The sequence below is a fragment of the Labrus bergylta genome, chromosome 12 (genome assembly GCF_963930695.1).
Source record: "Labrus bergylta chromosome 12, fLabBer1.1, whole genome shotgun sequence".
Classification (NCBI taxonomy): domain Eukaryota; kingdom Metazoa; phylum Chordata; class Actinopteri; order Labriformes; family Labridae; genus Labrus; species Labrus bergylta.
The window spans coordinates 2,642,923-2,663,134 of NC_089206.1; the positions used below are offsets into that span (position 1 = coordinate 2,642,923).

The 20,212-nt window shown below is 41.0% G+C and overlaps 1 protein-coding gene across 1 annotated transcript in view; it reads left to right on the forward strand.

The window, feature by feature from the left end:
- Window positions 1-18,763, forward strand: part of LOC136181039 (3-hydroxyacyl-CoA dehydrogenase type-2-like) — a 28,139-nt gene extending 9,376 nt beyond the window's left edge. Inside the window, exons 2-5 of the mRNA XM_065961146.1 lie at window positions 2,649-2,762; window positions 11,718-11,831; window positions 17,895-18,003; window positions 18,573-18,763. Of these exons, the coding sequence (XP_065817218.1) occupies window positions 2,649-2,762; window positions 11,718-11,831; window positions 17,895-18,003; window positions 18,573-18,763 (528 nt within the window). The remainder of the gene's footprint in view (window positions 1-2,648; window positions 2,763-11,717; window positions 11,832-17,894; window positions 18,004-18,572) is intronic.
- The last annotated feature ends 1,449 nt before the right edge of the window (window positions 18,764-20,212 follow it).

Consider the following 20,212-nt stretch of genomic DNA (forward strand, 5'->3'; position numbering starts at 1 on the left):
GCCTAGTGGATAGAGAGCACGCCCCATGTAGGGAGGCTGTAGTTACTCCAAACTCTCTCTAAGGTTTATTTTTGGATAGACTCAGAAAACAGAGAGAGAGAGAGAGTGTGTGGATGACATGCAGGAAAGGAGCCACAGGCTGGATTCAAACCCAGGCTGCCCGCTTAGAGGACAAAAGCCTCCGTACTAACCACTAGAATACCAGCCCCTCTCTCCCTGATTTCTGACTCTATCCACTGTCTCTAAATGAAGGCAAAAAAACCCCCAAAAGATAAACCTTAAAAACCTCCAGCTCATCTGTAAATTATAAGATCGGCTCAGATCAAACAATTGAAAATGTTTTCACCAAACACGATGATCGACTGCTGCTTCGAGCTTTATTGGTGTCAGATTTAATTTGTACCTTTATTTTTAAATGGTATTTTCCAGCTATAACCACCTCTAAACCAAACACGACTCCTAAACCATCATCGACCTGCTCGACCTCCACACTGACCACAGCGCAGACTGTGAGCTCCAGTTCAGGAAGCACCACGACTTCATCACACTCACCTAACACAACCACGACTTCATCACACTCACCTAACACAACCACGACTTCATCACACTCACCTAACACAACCACGACTGAGCAGCTCTCATCAGCTTCTGGTTCAGGTACATTTACATAATTATAAGTATATTTATAGACATACTGTATTTATGCAAGTATATGAATGTGTATCATTGTATGTGTAGTATGTTTATTCATTGTTGGATTATTTTTCTGTTTTCAGGTTTATATTAAAATGTTTAAACCTTCTAACTAAAGCTCGGCTCAGACTACAGGAATTTTAAAATACTACCCAATTTTGAAATCGGGCAGCATCTCATATGTAAGGACAATCTTAACAGATATTCTTCTTTATAATAGTGGCTGGTTGGCCCCGCCCCATGTATGGACACTTTCATGATATAATCGTCAAGATTTGAAATCCTTAATATCAGATATCTTTGAAATAAATTGTAGCAGTTGCGATGCTCTCTGAGCAGATCAGGGAAGCTATGGTTGATTGGATCTTAATACCACTCACTCTAATCTGGGCAGAACCCCCCCCCCATGGTCGGGAAGGGGGAATCCTGTAGTCTGAGCCAGGCTTTAGGGCCAGTGCACAAAAGAATTGACCCTTATAGTTATATTTCACAAATCATGAAGTGTAAAAAAACTTGTTTTTGTGCCAAAACAACCCCAGGTCTTCTGTTGTATTTGGGTCTGAGTCTTTTCATCCTCATCGTCATATTATCAGCCATCCTGCTGATGTTCTGCAGGAAGAGGGCCAGAGAACCCAAAGGTGAGGCTACAGGAAACACACATACACACGGAACAGGAAGTGGTCGACACCTTTAATTTACGATTTTAACAGAAAATATCTACATTATACTCCATTTATAACTAATAACTATAACTGTAACATTTTGAGTTGACTTATTAACGAGGTGTTTTTCAGGACCCCCTGTTCAAACAGAGTATGCTGAAATCCAAGAGGTGAGTCTGAGATAATCAGGGACTTTAACTTTTATTACTGTTTGAGAAAAACGTACTGAAACAGTGTCTTTGTATTCTCCTCGTGCAGAACAACCGAGTGTATGAGGAGATCAGAGAGGGGCACAGATCTCCTGTTGTGGAAGTTTCAACAGTTTACACCTGTGCTAAATTTGCCAAACTGAACGGGGTTGAAACCACGGATGACTACAGCCTCCTAACTGCAGCAGCTTCTCACGACAAAGTAAGAAAAAACAGTGGAAAGATTTTAGATTAAATGTACTAAAATAAATTCACAGATTAACAACTTGAAGGCACAGCAGAGGAAATGTTATTTCTGTGGCAAATCAACAAGGAGATGTTAGTCAAACCTGCACCACCTTCATGTGCTTTTTTGAAAAAAGAAATAATATCCAGGAAGTGATCTGCTGCCAATTAAAGAAACAGGAACCAGGCCAGTTAATGTTCATATCTCTAACTTCCGTTGTTTTGTGGAGGAAGTCTTATAGGTCATAAAGATGTGGTTGCACATCTCTGATCTAACATGAAACTTGATTGAAATGGATCTATATATTAAGAGAGTATTTGTCAAAGATAAGTCTATTTCCAATGAGTGCTAAACAATAAAATGAACACAGAAGTGTCACAAACTGCAGTTCCACAAATGGCCACTAGAGCCCCCACAAGCATGTCAATTCTAACAGAGGCCCATGTTGGACCCTGGTCGTGTATTGTGCTGTCAATAAACAAACAAAACTTTAGGATACAAAAAGCACACGGTAAAAAATGCACCAGATTTTAGTCACTAAATCATAATTTAAGTCAGAAAACTTTCCTCTTTCAGAGCTCTGAATAATATTAATAATTTAATCAAAAACATTCAGTTCTTTCAACTGTGACTTATCAAGGCGCCAGTGACTTAGTGGTTAGTTTGTACGCCCCATGTACAGAGGCTACAGTCCTCAAAGCGGGCGGCCCGGGTTCATGCATGTCACCCCCCCCCCCCCCTCTCTCTCTCTCTCTCTCTGATTTCTGATTCTATCGTCTGTCCTGTCTCTCTCAAAGGAAATTTTATAAAGTAAAAAAACATCTGGCTGATAAATTTTCACCTTTGTTTTCCCTCCAGACCGTCGATGACTCGAGTAAACTCAACTACTCTGAGGTGGATTTCTCCAACAGCCAAGCTGCCTCTCGTAACAGCGCCCCCTCTGGTGGAGCAAAAGATGATGTCATCTACTCTGTGCCCCGGGCAGAAGCTAGCTCAGAGAACACTTTGGCTCCTCTGTACTCTACCGTTACTTTAAATTAGCTTTAGCTTCAATGCTATCAGCGCAGCATTTATTCTCAGGTTACAGTTCAACAATTATCTGTTTTTCTTTTGGCAAGCTGTGATAGGTTAAGATTTTTATTAACAGAGCTGCATAAAAAAATAGCTTCAAGTCAGAGCTACTATTGCTATGGAAACAGTAAAGGTCCAATATGTAAGATGGACTGCAGTACCCATTTTGAACACCAGGTGTCAGAATTACATATTGGTTATTTAAGTTGAGTTTTTCTTAGTTTTTACAAGATATTTAGCATAAATGATTTTGTTAAATGTTGATATTTCTGAAGGCACAAGTTATACGTTACAGTTCAGTTATTGAGGGGCTAATTTTGGGTTAACAGAGACTTTGTCATCAAGGATTTTCATTGAGAACAAATTACAAAAAACAAACAAATTACAGTAATGTGCAGTAAAGTGTTCGTTTAAATGCAATGGGACGATTCTGCCTAACATGTGACTTCACTTAAAGGAAGATTGTGCACCCTTTTTATCCAGTAGATGTCGCCCTTGAGCACCAGCATGATAATAAAACAAACTGCTGTTTTGCAACACCTCCTCCATACTGAAGCCTCCGCTCTCCTCCAGAGACACACCTCCAACCCCTCACGTTTACACAAAGGAGTTATCAAATTGGAACGCTCCATAGTTATAGGGATACTTCACCCATTTGCATTAAGCTTTGTATCATTAGAAACCTGGTAGTGTTTTTGATTGGTCATGCATCCCGCCCTCATTTTCCCGAGATGGGAACTCTTTATATTTCTAAGTCTGAAAAGGAGCTTCCAGTGACGCAAAATGACAATTTTTGCAAGTGGCGGACAAAATTATCCTTATCTCCAGCTGCATTGTTGTGTTAGCATGCTAATGTTAGCGCTCTTGATAGCAACATAGCATGTCATGTTTGGTACCAAACATGACATGCTATCATGTCGGGAAGAGGGGTTAATAACGCTCTAAAATCAAGTTAGTGTCAAATGTCTCATGCATGATAGGCTACAGGGCCCGCTCTAAAATTAAGGCAATGCTGCCATCTTGTGGTGACTATCCATCATAGTCATTGAGTGTAGTTCCAATTTGTTCCACAAGGAGGCGTAACTTCCAAGTGAGACAGCTCAGTATGCTCGGTAGCAGAAGCAGGAAAGGAAACACACCTGTTGCTATTATTTCCCTGTTATTTACAGGTGAGTAAATGTGACAAATCACATACATGTGGTCTATATATTCGTCTATAGCATGTGGAAGGTAACGCCATCCTTTAGTGTGTGTCAGGATGTGTTTTCAATTTGTTTTGAAGGTTTTAAGGTACTTTAGCTATGATGCTCATGAGCGCTAGCTTAGCTCATCGCCACGTTCATAGCCTATGTCTGTCATGGCTTGTACCTGGCGCCCATGCTCTTTTGCTAGTTTTGTAAAGCGCCTGCATATCTCTTAAAGTAACCGTGGGTTCATGAAGACTGTTTGTTTTCATATTTTATACTTATATTCATGTAATAAAGTGCAGCGCTAACTCCGCTAGCTTCGCTGTTTCTCTATGGGAATTCCCATGTTATTTGTTAGCATAATGCTAAGCGAGGATTGATCTTTTATTCAGTTAAATTGGAAACCTGTTTGCAACTGTATTGAATTGATAAGAAGCTCAACCGAATTATTTTATATTTGTGAAAAGAATAATAACACACAGGAACGTTTATTTTGTAGTTTTGAGAACTTTTGCATGTAATTAATGACAAGTATAAGTTTATATTTCTGTGCATATTGTGTTGAAATATGGAAAAAGAATTGTTTTTGAAGAATGAAAAGAAAACGGAAATACAGTTTAAGTAAAACTGAAATACATAAACAGATGTATAAAAATAAAGACTGGCAGAAGCGAAAAATAAAGCTAGTCCGAAAGCGTTCATTCGTTGGATGGAAACTTAATGTCAGTGTGTTCTAGTGATCAACATATCCCGTTGTGCTCTGCACGTTATTTCGTCAAAGGGCGTGGCCGTAGCGTGCGTTCAAAGTTTGATGTGCATTTTTGCCACTTGCCAAAACAATAAATGCTTATATCTCTGCCATGCAGTGTTCAACCATATTGAAATTTCTCATGCATGATAAGGGACCCGCCCTGAACACATCCATGATTGACATTTTTTGCTTAGTCACAGCGCCACCTGTTGACAACAGGAAGTTACTGCTTCTCAGTTAGCATTAGCCATTGCTACAAGGTAGCTCATTTCCCGCTCAGAATTGGTGGGGACCATTCAAACACCTTGGCCACACACACTGCCGTAACAATAGTCAACTTTAACCATAGATAGATAGATAGATAAATGTTATTGTCTGTCCCAACAGAGACAGAAATTGTCCTTTGACAAGACTCAAACAATAAACACAACTTGCATTAAAAACAGAAAGTGGGGGCATGCTGGTGGCGCAATGGTTAGGGCGAGCGCCCCATTTATTGAGGCTGTCGTCTCAAGCAGGCGGCCCGGGCTCGCATCCCGCCTGTGGCCCCCCTCCCGCATGTCGTTCCCCACTCTCTCTCCCTGGTTTCCGGTTCTATCCACTGTCCTGTCTCTCGATTAAAGGCACAAAAGCCCCAAAAAATGAATCTTTAAAAACAGAAAGTGTAGTACATTAAAAGAGGACTTAAAAACAACGGTTTCTAAAAAGGGGGGGGTCTATTTGATTTTGTTCAGAATGGTTATTGCAGAGGGAATTAAGGATTTTTTGTAGATGTTTTTCCGGGCCAGAGGAACTTTGTAGCGTCTCCCTGATGGCAGTAACTGGAAGGATAGCGTCTCTTACTGCAAGGACTAAGTACTACACAATGCTCAATTTGCTCAAAATGTCACAGGTATCATGACAGTACCAGCCTGAACTGCTCTGCGTAAACATTTTCTGTGATCTTCATTACGCTGCCTATTTCAACATGCCAGTATTACCACTTTTTCACAAATCGAACTGTACAGCCTGCTGCTTAGCCACGTTCCGCAGCTGCTGCCCTTCCGCGGTCGCGACATACCCTGACATGCACCGAGGTGCGATGGCCCTTCGTCACCGCTTGCGGTTTTATTTAATCATTACTTTCTTTCAATACAGAGAAATTGTTTATTGTTCCTGTTCTGTAAAAAAAAAGGAAGATAACACTTTTAACTTTGTGCTGTGCTCATATTATTTTTTTATCCCCAATAAAAAAGATTAATCTAAAAAAAAAAGAGAAAAGGCAGAAAGTGTCTTTTTGGCTGATGTGAATGAAAGACACCAAATCCCAGAATGCACAGCACCGCAGGCCACTCCCACTAACGTCCTCTGGTTCAGAATCAGAAATACTTTATTAATCCCAGAAAGAAATTTGATCATTACAGTTTCTCCAAAATATACAATATAGCAGTAGAAAAATAGAAATAAAAACATTTACAGACATATTTACTTCAACACATAAGACCATTTCCTCAACTGATTCAGAGATTTCTTCCAGAATTGATCTTGGAAGTTCCTGCCAGAAAACAGACTCTATGTCTGTGTCCATAGGCAAACAGTGAGCGCACCGACACTACCAGTCCGCCCCAGCTCGAGCCGGCCCCGGCTCCTCGTCCTCACCGCCGCCGACAGGCAGGCATCATGTCTCTGCTGCTGAGCTGGCAGCGGCCGGCAGCGGCGAGCAATATAGCAGCGAGACGGTTGCTGCTGACAGGCCGGTCTTGTGTCCCGGTGGCGTATAATTGTATAATTATCTGTATAATTGTGACTCAAAAATCGTCATTTTGCGTCACTATAATCTCCTTTTCAGACTCAGAAATACAAAGATTTCCCATCTCAGGGGGGAATGACGGCAGGATGCACGACCATTCAAAAATACTACCAGGTTTCTAATGATACAAAGATTAATGCAAATGGGTGAAGTATCCCTTTAAGCTGTATGTAAAATATCTACTGACTGAGATGATAAAGTGACCTCACTAAATGATCAGACATTAAGGAAACATGCTATGTTGAAGTGCTGGCTTCTCTGACAACAATGCAGCAGCCAGTATGTCCTCCTTCTAACTTTAGATTCTGCTCCTGAATGCTCTGGATTTGTTTGGACCAGAGCAGGTCTCCCAAACACATGAACACCCACAAAGACATAAAACAAGTTTTGTAATTGGCTTGGCTGTTTAGTGATGAAGCGAAGTGAGTCTGTTCTTTCTCCAAAGAAGTCCCCGTGCTGCATGTTTCAGTGTATTTGAAGGTACAACAAACATGACTGAGCAGAAACTCATCGAATAAATAAAACACTGATGCAGCTTCAAGTTTTCATATCAACTCATCCACAAAGCTGCAGGTTACAGTCTCTGTAGTGGGGCGTATGACGAGGGGAGGGGTGTGTTTTGTGTTTGGAGGAGGGACTCTGTCATTTAGAAAAGTGAGAACAAGTTCCTTGTTGTCCAGTGAAGACGGAACAAGAGCATTTTAAACCATCAGAGCGTTGAACATGAGAGTCCATCAGACTTTGATCTGCTTCTTCTTCTTCAGTGAGGACTCTCTATTCCTACACTCCTCTCTTTTCACTGCTGCATTTGTCTTCTTCATAGTTGACTTTATTAGTTACAGGAGACAGAATAAGAAGCAGTCTGTGGTGGGTGGACTCTTTCAAACATGTTGGTTTCTGTTGTTAAACTAGACGTTCAGTGTTAAAATAGAATTGAGGAAACTGAACAGAGTACTTTGAAGCTGACTTTACCAGATAAAACTAAGACACAACTAATAAACCTAGATGTCACAGTTTACCATTTTAAGTTACGTTGTTGCAAATTTTAGAGAATGAATGTAGGAAAGTATATAGAGATGTAGGATGTCTGTTATTGTTTTGTTTTGGATAATGTGAAACAAATCAGACTGAAAGATCTAAAAGAACACAGAATATAGCTCCTGATCATTTATCTCTTTTCCACAGAACTGACGGATGGATTATATTTTCATGAAGATATTGGTGTCCGTGAAGGAACTGAAGGAGAAAACTTCTCAGTTAAATGCAGCTTTACATTTTCTGGAAACGGGAAGGTCTTCTGCAGAAACGACTGTGAAGATGACGACATTCTTTGTGAAACCACAGATGTCAGTGCTCAGTGTGGCAGATACAGCATTCAATTAAGAAATACAGTTCTTTATGTGAGCATCACGAATTTGAGAAAGTCTGACTCTGGATCGTACACATGTTGGTTGGATAGATACTGGTCTCCAGATTCAAGTGATACGTTTGAGCTCAGAGTTAAAGAAGGTGAGTTTTAACTCTCAATGGACTTCTTTACATCTTTGAAATATCTCAGTAAGTAAACATTTAGTTCAGAGCTGCATCTTTTCTTCATTGTGAACTCTAAAAATTCTGAATTTAAACCAACAGTTTGTCTGTAAATGATCAGATTAGTCGACACGTTGAAGTTAATTTGAATATTGTTGCAACAGACGGACAGAATAACTTTCACATTTATCTGTAGTAGAAAAAGTTATTTACTGTTTAAATGAATTTGTAATATTTGAGCTGATTTGAGAAGTTTTAGCACACAGTTGAAGATTGTATTTTATGTTAGTTTTTACTTTTCAGGTGTATTATCTTTTCTGTGTTTCTAATAATGGAGTTTTAACCCAGGTCACAGAATATATATTTATAGAAATGTTTATTCATGTTTATGTTAAAATGTAGCCTACATTTTAAAGTCAACGTGTGCTACACAATAATAAGTTTAACAATCTCTGCTCCTTTAAAACTAACAGCTCGGGGCGCTGGTAGCCTAGTGGATAGAGAGCACGCCCCATATAGGGAGGCTGTAGTTACTCCAAACTCTCTCTAAGGTTTATTTTTGGGCTTTTTATGCCTTTATTTGAGATGTTGGATAGAGTCAGGAGAGAGAGAGAGAGAGAGAGAGAGAGAGAGAGAGAGAGAGAGAGAGAGAGAGAGAGAGAGAGAGTGAGAGAGAGAGAGAGAGAGTGGGAGAGAGAGAGGGAGAGAGAGAGAGAAAGAGAGAGAGAGAGAGAGAGAGAGTGAGAGAGAGAGAGAGAGTGGGAGAGAGAGAGGGAGAGAGAGAGAGAAAGAGAGAGAGAGAGAGTGTGGATGACATGCAGGAAAGGAGCCACAGGCTGGATTCAAACCCAGGCTGCTCGCTTGGAGGACAAAAGCCTCCGTACTAACCACTAGAATACCAGCCCCTCTCTCCCTGATTTCTGACTCTATCCACTGTCTCTAAATGAAGGCAAAAAAAAACCCCAAAAGATAAACCTTAAAAACCTCCAGCTCATCTGTAAATTATAAGATCGGCTCAGATCAAACAATTGAAAATGTTTTCACCAAACACGATGATCGACTGCTGCTTTGAGCTTTATAGATGTTTTAACATTTTATACCTTTTTTTCAAATGTTTTTTTCCAGCTACAACGACCTCTAAACCAAACACGACCTCCACACTGACCACAGCGCAGACTGTGAGCTCCAGTTCAGGAAACATCACGACTTCATCACACTCGCCTCAGACAACAAAGAAATCTGAGCAGCACTCATCAGCTTCTGGTTCTGGTCCCACACGTAAAAACAATCTTAACAGATATTCTTCTTTATAATCTTCAGCATACAAACATTACAAAATGTGAAAATAATGGGGGCGCCTATAGCCTAGTGGCTAGCTGATGCGCCCAATTTACGGAGGCTGTGGTCCTCAGAGTGGGCGGTCCGGATTTGACCTGTGGCTCCTTGTCTTTAAAAAACCTTTAAAAAGATGTGAAAATAATGGCACCTCACATACTACAGGATTTTATAATCGTTATCATGCCTGGTGGTGGAACCCACCACCTCTCTTGACCTCACGTATACAATGGAGCTGGTGGTTAAATTTGCGATTTGAATGCTTTGAGCAGAGACGGAAAAAACATAATAAATGAGTTTTTGATGAAGAAATGTCAGATTCAGAAAATATGGATTGTCTGTTCTTCAGCGAAAGCTGGAGGTAAGATTTGAACTGTCAGATACATTCCAGGTGTCAGTCGTACCTGTTCAGGTTGTGTCTTGCTGCCAGTCGCCATTCCTACTCCTCCCTCGTCTCTCATGGTTATTGTAGTGACGCGTGACTTCCGCCAGAATCTTTCATTACGTAATCGTCAGGATTTGAAATCCTAAATATCAAATATGTTTAAAATAAATTGTAGCAGTTGCGATGCTCTCTGAGCAGATCAGGGAAGCTATGGTTGATTGGATCTTAATACCACTCACTCTAATCTGGGCAGAACTGTTCTAGTCGGGCACCCCCCCCCCCCCCCCCCCCCGACGGTCGGGATGGGGGAATCGACTCGATTATCCTGTAGTCTGAGCCAGGCTTTAGGGCCAGTGCACAAAAGAATTGACCCTTATAGTTATATTTCACAAATCATGAAGTGTAAAACAAACTTGTTTTTGTGCCAAAACAACCCCAGGTCTTCTGTTGTATTTGGGTCTGAGTCTTTTCATCCTCATCGTCATATTATCAGCCATCCTGCTGATGTTCTGCAGGAAGAGGGCCAGAGAACCCAAAGGTGAGGCTACAGGAAACACACATACACACGGAACAGGAAGTGGTCGACACCTTTAATTTACGATTTTAACAGAAAATATCTACATTATACTCCATTTATAACTAATAACTATAACTGTAACATTTTGAGTTGACTTATTAACGAGGTGTTTTTCAGGACCCCCTGTTCAAACAGAGCATGCTGAAATCCAAGAGGTGAGTCTGAGATAATCAGGGACTTTAACTTTTATTACTGTTTGAGAAAAACGTACTGAAACAGTGTCTTTGTATTCTCCTCGTGCAGAACAACCGAGTGTATGAGGAGATCAGAGAGGGGCACAGATCTCCTGTTGTGGAAGTTTCAACAGTTAACACCTGTGCTAAATTTGCCAAACTGAACGGGGTTGAAACCACGGATGACTACAGCCTCCTAACTGCAGCAGCTTCTCACGACAAAGTAAGAAAAAACAGTGGAAAGATTTTAGATTAAATGTACTAAAATAAATTCACAGATTAACAACTTGAAGGCACAGCAGAGGAAATGTTATTTCTGTGGCAGATCAACAAGGAGATGTTAGTCAAACCTGCACCACCTTCATGTGTTATTTTGAAAAAAGAAATAATATCCAGGAAGTGATCTGCTGCCAATTTAAGAAACAGGAACCAGGCCAGTTAATGTTCATATCTCTAACTTCCGTTGTTTTGTGGAGGAAGTCTTATAGGTCATAAAGATGTGGTTGCACATCTCTGATCTAACATGAAACTTGATTGAAATGGATCTATATATTAAGAGAGTATTTGTCAAAGATAAGTCTATTTCCAATGAGTGCTAAACAATAAAATGAACACAGAAGTGTCACAAAGTGCAGTTCCACAAATGGCCACTAGAGGCCCCACAAGCATGTAAATTCTAACAGAGGCCCATGTTGGACCCTGGTCGTGTATTGTGCTGTCAATAAACAAACAAAACTTTAGGATACAAAATTTAAAAAGATCTTGTTGATGTCATAAAAAAAAAAAAAAGCACACGGTAAAAAATGCACCAGATTTTAGTCACTAAATCATAATTTAAGTCAGAAAACTTTCCTCTTTCAGAGCTCTGAATAATATTAATAATTTAATCAAAAACATTCAGTTCTTTCAACTGTGACTTATCAAGGCGCCAGTGACTTAGTGGTTAGTTTGTACGCCCCATGTACAGAGGCTACAGTCCTCAAAGCGGGAGGCCCGGGTTCATACATGTCATCCCCCCCTCTCCCTCTCTGATTTCTGATTCTATCGACTGTCCTGTCTCTCTCAAAGGAAATTTTATAAAGTAAAAAAACATCTGGCTGATAAATTTTCACCTTTATTTTCCTTCCAGACCGTCGATGACTCGAGTAAACTCAACTACTCTGAGGTGGATTTCTCCAACAGCCAAGCTGCCTCTCGTAACAGCGCCCCCTCTGGTGGAGCAAAAGATGATGTCATCTACTCTGTGCCCCGGGCAGAAGCTAGCTCAGAGAACACTTTGGCTCCTCTGTACTCTACCGTTACTTTAAATTAGCTTTAGCTTCAATGCTATCAGCGCAGCATTTATTCTCAGGTTACAGTTCAACAATTACCGTATTTTCCGCACTATAAGGCGCACCGGATTATAAGGCGCACCTTCAATGAATGGCCTATTTTAGAACTGTTTTCATATATAGGGCGCACCGGATTATAAGGCGCATAGAATAGAACGTGTTTACAACTGAACAAGGCTGGGAGATATTGTGAATATATAAATATAAATACGTATAAAACGTAACGTATAAAACTGCAAAAACAAAAGTACATAAGACGATTTCCCCAAATAATAAATTATTTCTTTGACGTTTCTCTTAACTCTCAAAACATAGTTTTATACGTAGTGCATTCACAATAACTCAACGTTGTTCAAACGTTAATGTGCATATTCACAATATCTCCCAGCCTTGTTCAGTTGTAAATACGTAAAAGAAACACAGTCTGATACCGCTAATTCAAACGTTAGTGCAGGGGTGCCCAAACAGTCGATCGCGATCGACAGGTAGATCGCTGACTGATGAAATTGCTGCGTGCATGAGAGAGCGAGCGGGGAAGCGAGAGAGAGAGAGAGCGCGCGCAAGAGAGAGTGCAGGCATGCGCAATGACGTGCAGGTAAAACCGGGGGGGTAAATGTTTTACCAAAAAGTCATATATAGAAACTATGCTACGAGTATTAAGCGCATTTGATGAAGCTGCAGCTACTTTTCTCTGCTCCTCTCTGCTGTCATGACTGTGAGCATCGCGGGGGACGAGACACACCAACAAACAGCGCAAACGCAAACGCACACGCACACGCACACGCACACACTTGCACTGGAGCGCCAGCCACCACGCGAACCTTTTTACTTTTTACTTTTAGTGCTACAGCACACAGTTGATCCGTGATCCGTACGGACCGAGGTGGGAACACACGTGACCCGGTCAAACAGTCGGTTGGACTTTACTCCGTTCACTCTCACCGTGTCTGCAGCTAATTTAACAAAAGCAAAATCATCTCACAGCAGCCTGCTGTAGTCTGTAGTCTGCATTATTTTTTACAGAACTCTCATTTATTATTTTCTGTTTGTTGTGTGAGTATTAAATGCGTTTGTAGGCTGTTGGTAAAGGCTATGGCTCACTATGTGGACTGGTAGATCTCGGCAGACTGGTAACTTTAAAAGTAGATCTTGGTTCAAAAAAGGTTGGGCACCCCTGCGTTAGTGCATAACTCAACATTGTTCAGTTACGTATAACACGTAAAGCTCACTTTTTCAGTTCATTCCCCGTCCACGAATCCCTCGAATTCTTCTTCTTCAGTGTCCGAATTGAACAGTTGGGCGAGTACGGCATCCAACATGCCCGGCTCCCTCTCGTCATTATCCGAGTCAGTGTCGCTGAGCGCCGTGTACAACCAGTATGGATCAACCAATTAACCAATTGATCCATATATAAGGCGCTCCGGATTATAAGGTGCTCTGTCGTTTTTTGAGAAAATTAAAGGCTTTTAAGTGCGCCTTATAGTGCGGAAAATACGGTATCTGTTTTTCTTTTGGCAAGCTGTGATAGGTTAAGATTTTTATTAACAGAGCTGCATAAAACAATAGCTTCAAGTCAGAGCTACTATTGCTATGGAAACAGTAAAGGTCCAATATGTAAGATGGACTGCAGTACCCATTTTGAACACCAGGTGTCAGAGTTACATATTGGTTATTTAAGTTGAGTTTTTTTTTAGCATAAATGATTTTGTTAAATGTTGATATTTCTGAAGGCACAAGTTATACGTTACAGTTCAGTTATTGAGGGGCTAATTTTGGGTTAACAGAGACTTTGTCATCAAGGATTTTCATTGAGAACTTTGCTCAAACAAATTACAGTAATGTGCAGTAAAGTGTTCAGCAGGTGACAAACACGTTTCTGAAATGGAGGGTTAAATGTTCACGTTTGGTTTAATGTTAATGATGGAGGGACGACCAGTTTTACTGTTTATTCAAACTTAGTGCATTTTCCATCACCTCTATTTGTGCAGATAGTTATCAGTTTTAATGTTACTGGTAAATAAATAAAAAAGTCTGCAGGCCAAATTAAATGATTTCTCTCTCTGAATGATAAGACTCCAGGACCCTGAGATGGGTTTTTATTATTTCTGTGAACTAACATGGACTGCAGTATGAAGTATATACTTATATTCCACAACATAAATGATGTCCACCTCTTCAAGCTGTGAAACTGAGAAACTACTTACATGTTATAGAATAGAATAGAATAGAATTACTTTATTGATCCCAAACTGGGAAATTGTGGAGTTACAGCAGCAGGTTATCCAACACACAATGGCCCTCACTTATCAAACGTACGTACGGCAGAAAAATGGGTGTACGGTCATTTCCACGCAAAGTTCGGCACTTATCAATCTGGACGTGAGCGGAGGGTACGCTTAAATCCCACGCCAGGTCTCAGTTCGTGTACGCACGTTTTCAACTCAGTGTGGACTTGCGGTGCAACGAATCTGTCTGTGTCGGAGAATAATTAGATCACACTATAACAGTGCTTGTTCAGACGGATAACTAGAGGTTCACAGATTTACTGTTAGATAAGATATCTCAAATGTATTTTATATTACGCTTCACCTCAAACGATCTCTGTAGGCTACATTGCTTTTTAAATAATGTTGAGCAGCGAGCTGTCAGGTGATTTCTTTAATTGTGTGTTTTATTTGATGAATTTTTGTTTGTTTAATCGATTTACTTTAAAGATTAAAGATTAGAGAGGCTGCTTTCGGTAATTACATGTTAAATGTTCATGCTACAGATATCGCTGCAGAAAATACTGAGACACATTAAAACATAAAAACTAAAAACATTTACTCTAAAAGGACATAAAAACCTCCAGAGATACTAAATACAACTGTTAGCCTCTGAAATATGAAATATTTAAGAATACAGAACATCAACATTAGATCATAATTAATCGGTATGTCCGGAGATTCAAATAATAAATACGCTGATGTGCCACATGCGTAATTGCGCACAGCAGACGCCCTGAGGCCAGACTACATGTGACTTAATAACCAATAAAGAAATCCGGGGGCTGTAAGACGGAGTCAGGACCTTCTTTTATGTAAGTGTTAAATTCGTATGTTTGGAAAGAAGGCTAATCGGATGAGAAGTGCACATTGCACAGCGTTTGATCAAACACTTTATTCATGTGATGCAGGACGTTTCAGGTTTCTCTTCTCTTTTAAAGTCTCATTAATGGCGAGCTGCCAGTGCAGCCGACGTTATCCGACACAGATGCAGGTTCGCCTGCACCACTTGTGCCTGATATTGAGGCTGAACCGATGAAAGAAGCCACTCGCTCCACGATCTGGGATAATTTCAGGTAGGGTCCGGCTGGCGTCCTCTGGTCTGCTCCGGGAGCTGCTTCTTTTAAGACCCGCAACACTAGGATACATTGTAGCGATCGTTTGGTCTGACCAGGTTTTTTAAACTAAAAGTATGAAAAAATATATATATTATAGCCTATATTATGTACGTTACATAGCACCGATGTTAAATTAAATATTAAAAACTCCAGCTGAGTTTTTAATATTTTAATTAAATATTTTTAATATTTAAAACCATCCCTGTTGAGATTTCCATGCAGGCGCATTTCTTCTGAAGCTCGCTAATCCTACATTTCAGACTGCCAAACAACATAATGTTATTCCTCTTTACTTTTCTCTGTTATGGTGTCACTCAGGTCATATCTCGTTTCTCTTCTTTGCCGTATTAAGTATATCCATGCCGTAAACTCTTGGGGCGAGGACAGCTGATCCGTGAATAAATAGGGGCGTGGTATTTAAATGACGATCGTTTCCAGCCGCCACACTTATCAACACCCGGTCACGTTTCATAGGTCCCACGTGGACTCTGTCGCATGGTGATTTCTACACCCAAATCTGCGCTGGTCTCTACACCAGATTGATAAGTGAGGGCCAATATGAGTGAAAAAAACACAATGTTAGCAAATCTAAACATAATATAATATTAAATACAAAGTAAATAAGCACTAAAAATATCAAAACGAAGAATGTGACTATATACAACCAGGATTTAACTAAGCATTACTAGTCTTAAATAAGAAGATTAAATGTAAATGTGCAAGAACAGAGTCATAAATGGTAGTAAATTAAATATGAAAGATTAAATGTGAAAGTGCAAGAACAGAGTTCGTTAGCATACAGAAGGTCCAGTGTTTTATTTTCTCTAGTTGGACAGTTAACATATTGATGAAAAGTGTTTTGTCCATTTTTACATGATTAAAGTCCCCGGTAATGGCTACAAAAGCATTTGGATGCTTAGTTTGAGGCTGTGAAACAGTAGAGTGAAGTGCATCACTCGCAGACTCGGCATCAGCTGACGGTGGGATGTAAACAGCTATAACAATGGCGTACGTGAATTCCCTGGGCAGGTAATATGGGCGCATTCCAACAGCTAACAGTTCAATGTCCGGGCTGCAGAGACGTTCCTTCACACTAACATGGCCAGGATTACACCATCTCTCACTCACATACAGTGCCATCCCTCCACCTTTCTTCTTACCACTCTTAATAACGTCCCTGTCAGCCCGAAAAGTCCTGAAGCCGGGTACCGCCACGCTGTGGTCCGGGATGTCCGAGTGCAGCCATGTTTCCGTGAAGCACATAATACTGCACTGGCGGTATTCCCACTGGTGCCGGACAAGCGCGTCGAGTTCGTCCGTCTTATTGCCCAAAGACCTCACGTTCCCCATAATCACCGCTGGTACAGAAGGCTTATGTTTTCTCTTCTTAGCTCTCCTCTTAGCTCCAGCTCTGCAACCCCGGCGTCGCCTCCTCAGCTCCTCCGGAATTACAGCTCCGGGCAGTAGCACCTTGGAGAGCGCCATCAGCTGGTCGCGTGTGTAAACAATGCCCTCACTCAGCTGTGCGTTGCTCTCCGTTACAAAGAATGTCCAAAGTAACAGAAAAACAGCGCAAAAAGTTCCAAGAGTGAAAGTAGCCATTTCCACACAATAGATTAAACTAATACTGAATGACTGTGATCTTAAAACGCTTAGGTAACATTCAAATAAGCAGAGAGTACAGTATGTTCTTCTTCTTCTCTCTAGTCCCTCACACAAACAACTTTTATACACAAGGGGAGGAGCCGGCCGTCCCGTCCATGTAAACACGGCTCAGACAACAACACAGACAGCGGGACTCGAGCTTCTCCCTCATTGTAGACAGTCATGACTCAGAGAGACATTTATACAGGATATACTTTCTGCTATATTTATGTGTAAAATGTTTGCACATTCTGCCTTTAAACCACAAACTTTGATCTTTTGATGAGGAAGACCCTCAGCTGAATGTTTTGTTTTATTCAGTAAGATCATGTGTTTATGTTTTGTGTAATAAGAGGATCTTGTAGTGCACAATGTTAAAACTCCTGTTGTTTTGGACACATGTCACTGAATGTCAATGAAAGAATTCCTGAAAAATAACCAGCCATGTAGTCATGTGTAGGGGTTGTGTTAGTGGGAGGGGAGGGGGTGTTTAGATATATCATGCATGTTATGTGTTTTATATTGAAAGCCTCTTCAGGGACAGACATTGGAAATTAGCATGAGCTATAAATGCTGTGGTGCAGTGCATTGGAAAGTAGTTGTTCAGTTCTCCATGTATACTGCACCTGTCACTGGCAAATAAAGCAAGAAAAAAATAACAACAGAAAACTTTGATGCTAACTTAAGTCCCTTTCAGCTCGATCATTTTGTCATCAGTGCTCATTTGGAGTTGCACTTGATTCCGTTGCACCGATAGAAATAAAGATAATAAAATAAAACCCACCAATCAATTGAGGCAGACACCTTGAGCTGCACAGATTTGCATCATCAACACGGCCAGCGTGGCAGCTTTTGACGGACAGGTCATAAAATAAAAACACACACACATCAAAAGAAATGTGTTTTCATGCTGTTCATCAACTATTCTTTTTCTTTGTTTGCTCTCCAGGTCGGCCAGGCGGCGTATTCAGCTTCTAAAGGCGGCATCGTTGGAATGACTCTCCCCATCGCTCGAGATCTGGCACCCATGGGCATCAGGGTCGTCACCATAGCACCTGGTTAGTCTACGTGCTGAAAGTCCAGATTTTTACAGGAGGATTGTCTCTGGCCCCTAAGAGGTGTAAAGTCCTCCGTTAAATACAGTTGTCATGGTTTCGTTTTGAAAGGCGGGATAGCTCGGAGGATGAGGAGGGGCGGAGGGTTTCACCGGCTGTTTGGCGTCTGGAGTGTGTTCTCTGCGTGATCGATCACGTCTCTTAGAAATGTATGATGACTTTGAGTTAAACTCCTGCTTTTGTTTTTCCATCAGCTGAGATCGTTTCATCCGTCCATCTTTAAGAGAGTGCTGTTTAAATGTCTTGTGCTGTAATTGACAATCTCACCACTTGGTGTCACTGTTGTTATTTAACACTAGCTGCAGATGAAGGATGAAGGCTTTTAGTTCATGATGCTTTGTCATTCTTTACAGTTTCCTCACTGTGGATGAACAGTAGTTAATTTTCAGGCTTTTCAATGATCGGTCACAGGAAGTTAAAACGACACATCTGGAACAAAACTGTCCTCGGCTCCAGCTGTGATCACCTGTGGCCTGCTCTGTGTTTAAATGACTGTCTCTTTCTCCCTCCAGGTCTGTTCTCCACCCCCCTCCTGGCCGGTCTTCCAGAGAAGGTCCGCTCCTTTCTCGCCCGACAGGTGCCCTTCCCCTCGCGCCTGGGAGACCCCGCTGAGTTTGCTCACCTGGTGACGTCACTGGCTGAAAACCCCACGATTAACGGAGAGGTCATCAGACTGGACGGAGCCATTCGCATGCAGCCCTGAGACAGACGCTGTGTGTGTGTGTGTGTGTGTGTGCGTGTGTGCGTGCGTGCGTGCGTGCGTGCGTGCGTGCGTGCGTGCGTGCGTGCGTGTGTGTGTGTCTTTCTGGTTGTTAAGGCTGTTTCCAGTAAATAAACACTGTAATAGATCAACAAACATTTGATAAAGTTTGTGTAAGAATGTGACTGAGATTGTGTACAAATGAGACTGTATATCATTCAGAGCATTGCAGGACTGTCTGCACTCCACTTTGGTTGTTTTGTAACTAAACCTGATTATAATAAACCTCAGATGGGTTTCATGATCCACTTTGGTTTTTCTTGATTTATTTCTTTGAAAGTTGAACCACAGCCACCACATGGCAGAAAGAGATAAACTATGACAGAGAGAAAACTTAAAAAAGAACACCAAGATATAAGATTTAAGATATCAAAAGAAGGATCTGAATGCATCAAAGGTTTAAATGTATTTAATAACTGAGATACAGTTGTATTAAGAATGAATCTTTGAATACATGACTCATATTTTTTTGTTGAAAGAAAAGGAAAGATCACAAAAAGCTGTATTTGTCACAAAGTCAACTTTTTTCAAAATCCATTTCAAACACAGAACCAAACAGAGGAAACCTGTTTTACGAGCGATGGAGGAGCCGGTTCTCAGCGTGTTTGTTTGGGATGATGGAGAAGTTGTGATGTTACAAACTACAAAGTGACCGATCAAGACTCCATCAAAAGTAAGAGGATACATAATCAAGAAAAGAAATCTCAGCTGTTTACATTTGGAAGAAAATCCTCTTGAATACATTCAACAGATTTACTTGTAAGACAAATGGAACAATCACAGTGAGCTGTGTTTGGCTCAAAGCTACTGTTTTGAAAAATCAAATTCAAACCCAGAACCAAACAGAGAAAAGCCTGTTTTACGCCCAATGGAGAAGCCAGTTCCCAAGAACTTTGCTTCTACACCCGACTTTCCTATTCCAACTCCAGTGTCTGCTGACAGGCCGAGTGTAGCTGTGGCAGCACCATCACCAGAAGAGGCTGAGACACTGATCACTTCTGCTTTGGCCATGGCTCTGACATTATCCTCGGACACTTCGGCTCCAATTCCGACATTGTGCCCTCTTAACTCTGCATCGCCTTCTCTCACCTGGAACTTTCCTCCACCAACGTATCCTCCTGTCCATTTTTCTTTTTCACTTTCCGTACATGGAATGGGATAAATTGGGATAAACAATGGTTTTTTTTTTTCTGTTTTGTGTTTTAACATGTACCGAACAAATAAAAAAAAATGAAATAGTTTTAATATCTGAGGAAAATATGTTGCACCAAATTGTAGTGGTGAAGGGCTCGTTCTAGGCACATCACGTAGCCTAGGTGCAGGGCGATAGAGAGAGAAGAAGACATGCCCACACACTTGCTCTAACACCACATCCATGTCCAGAGGTCTTCA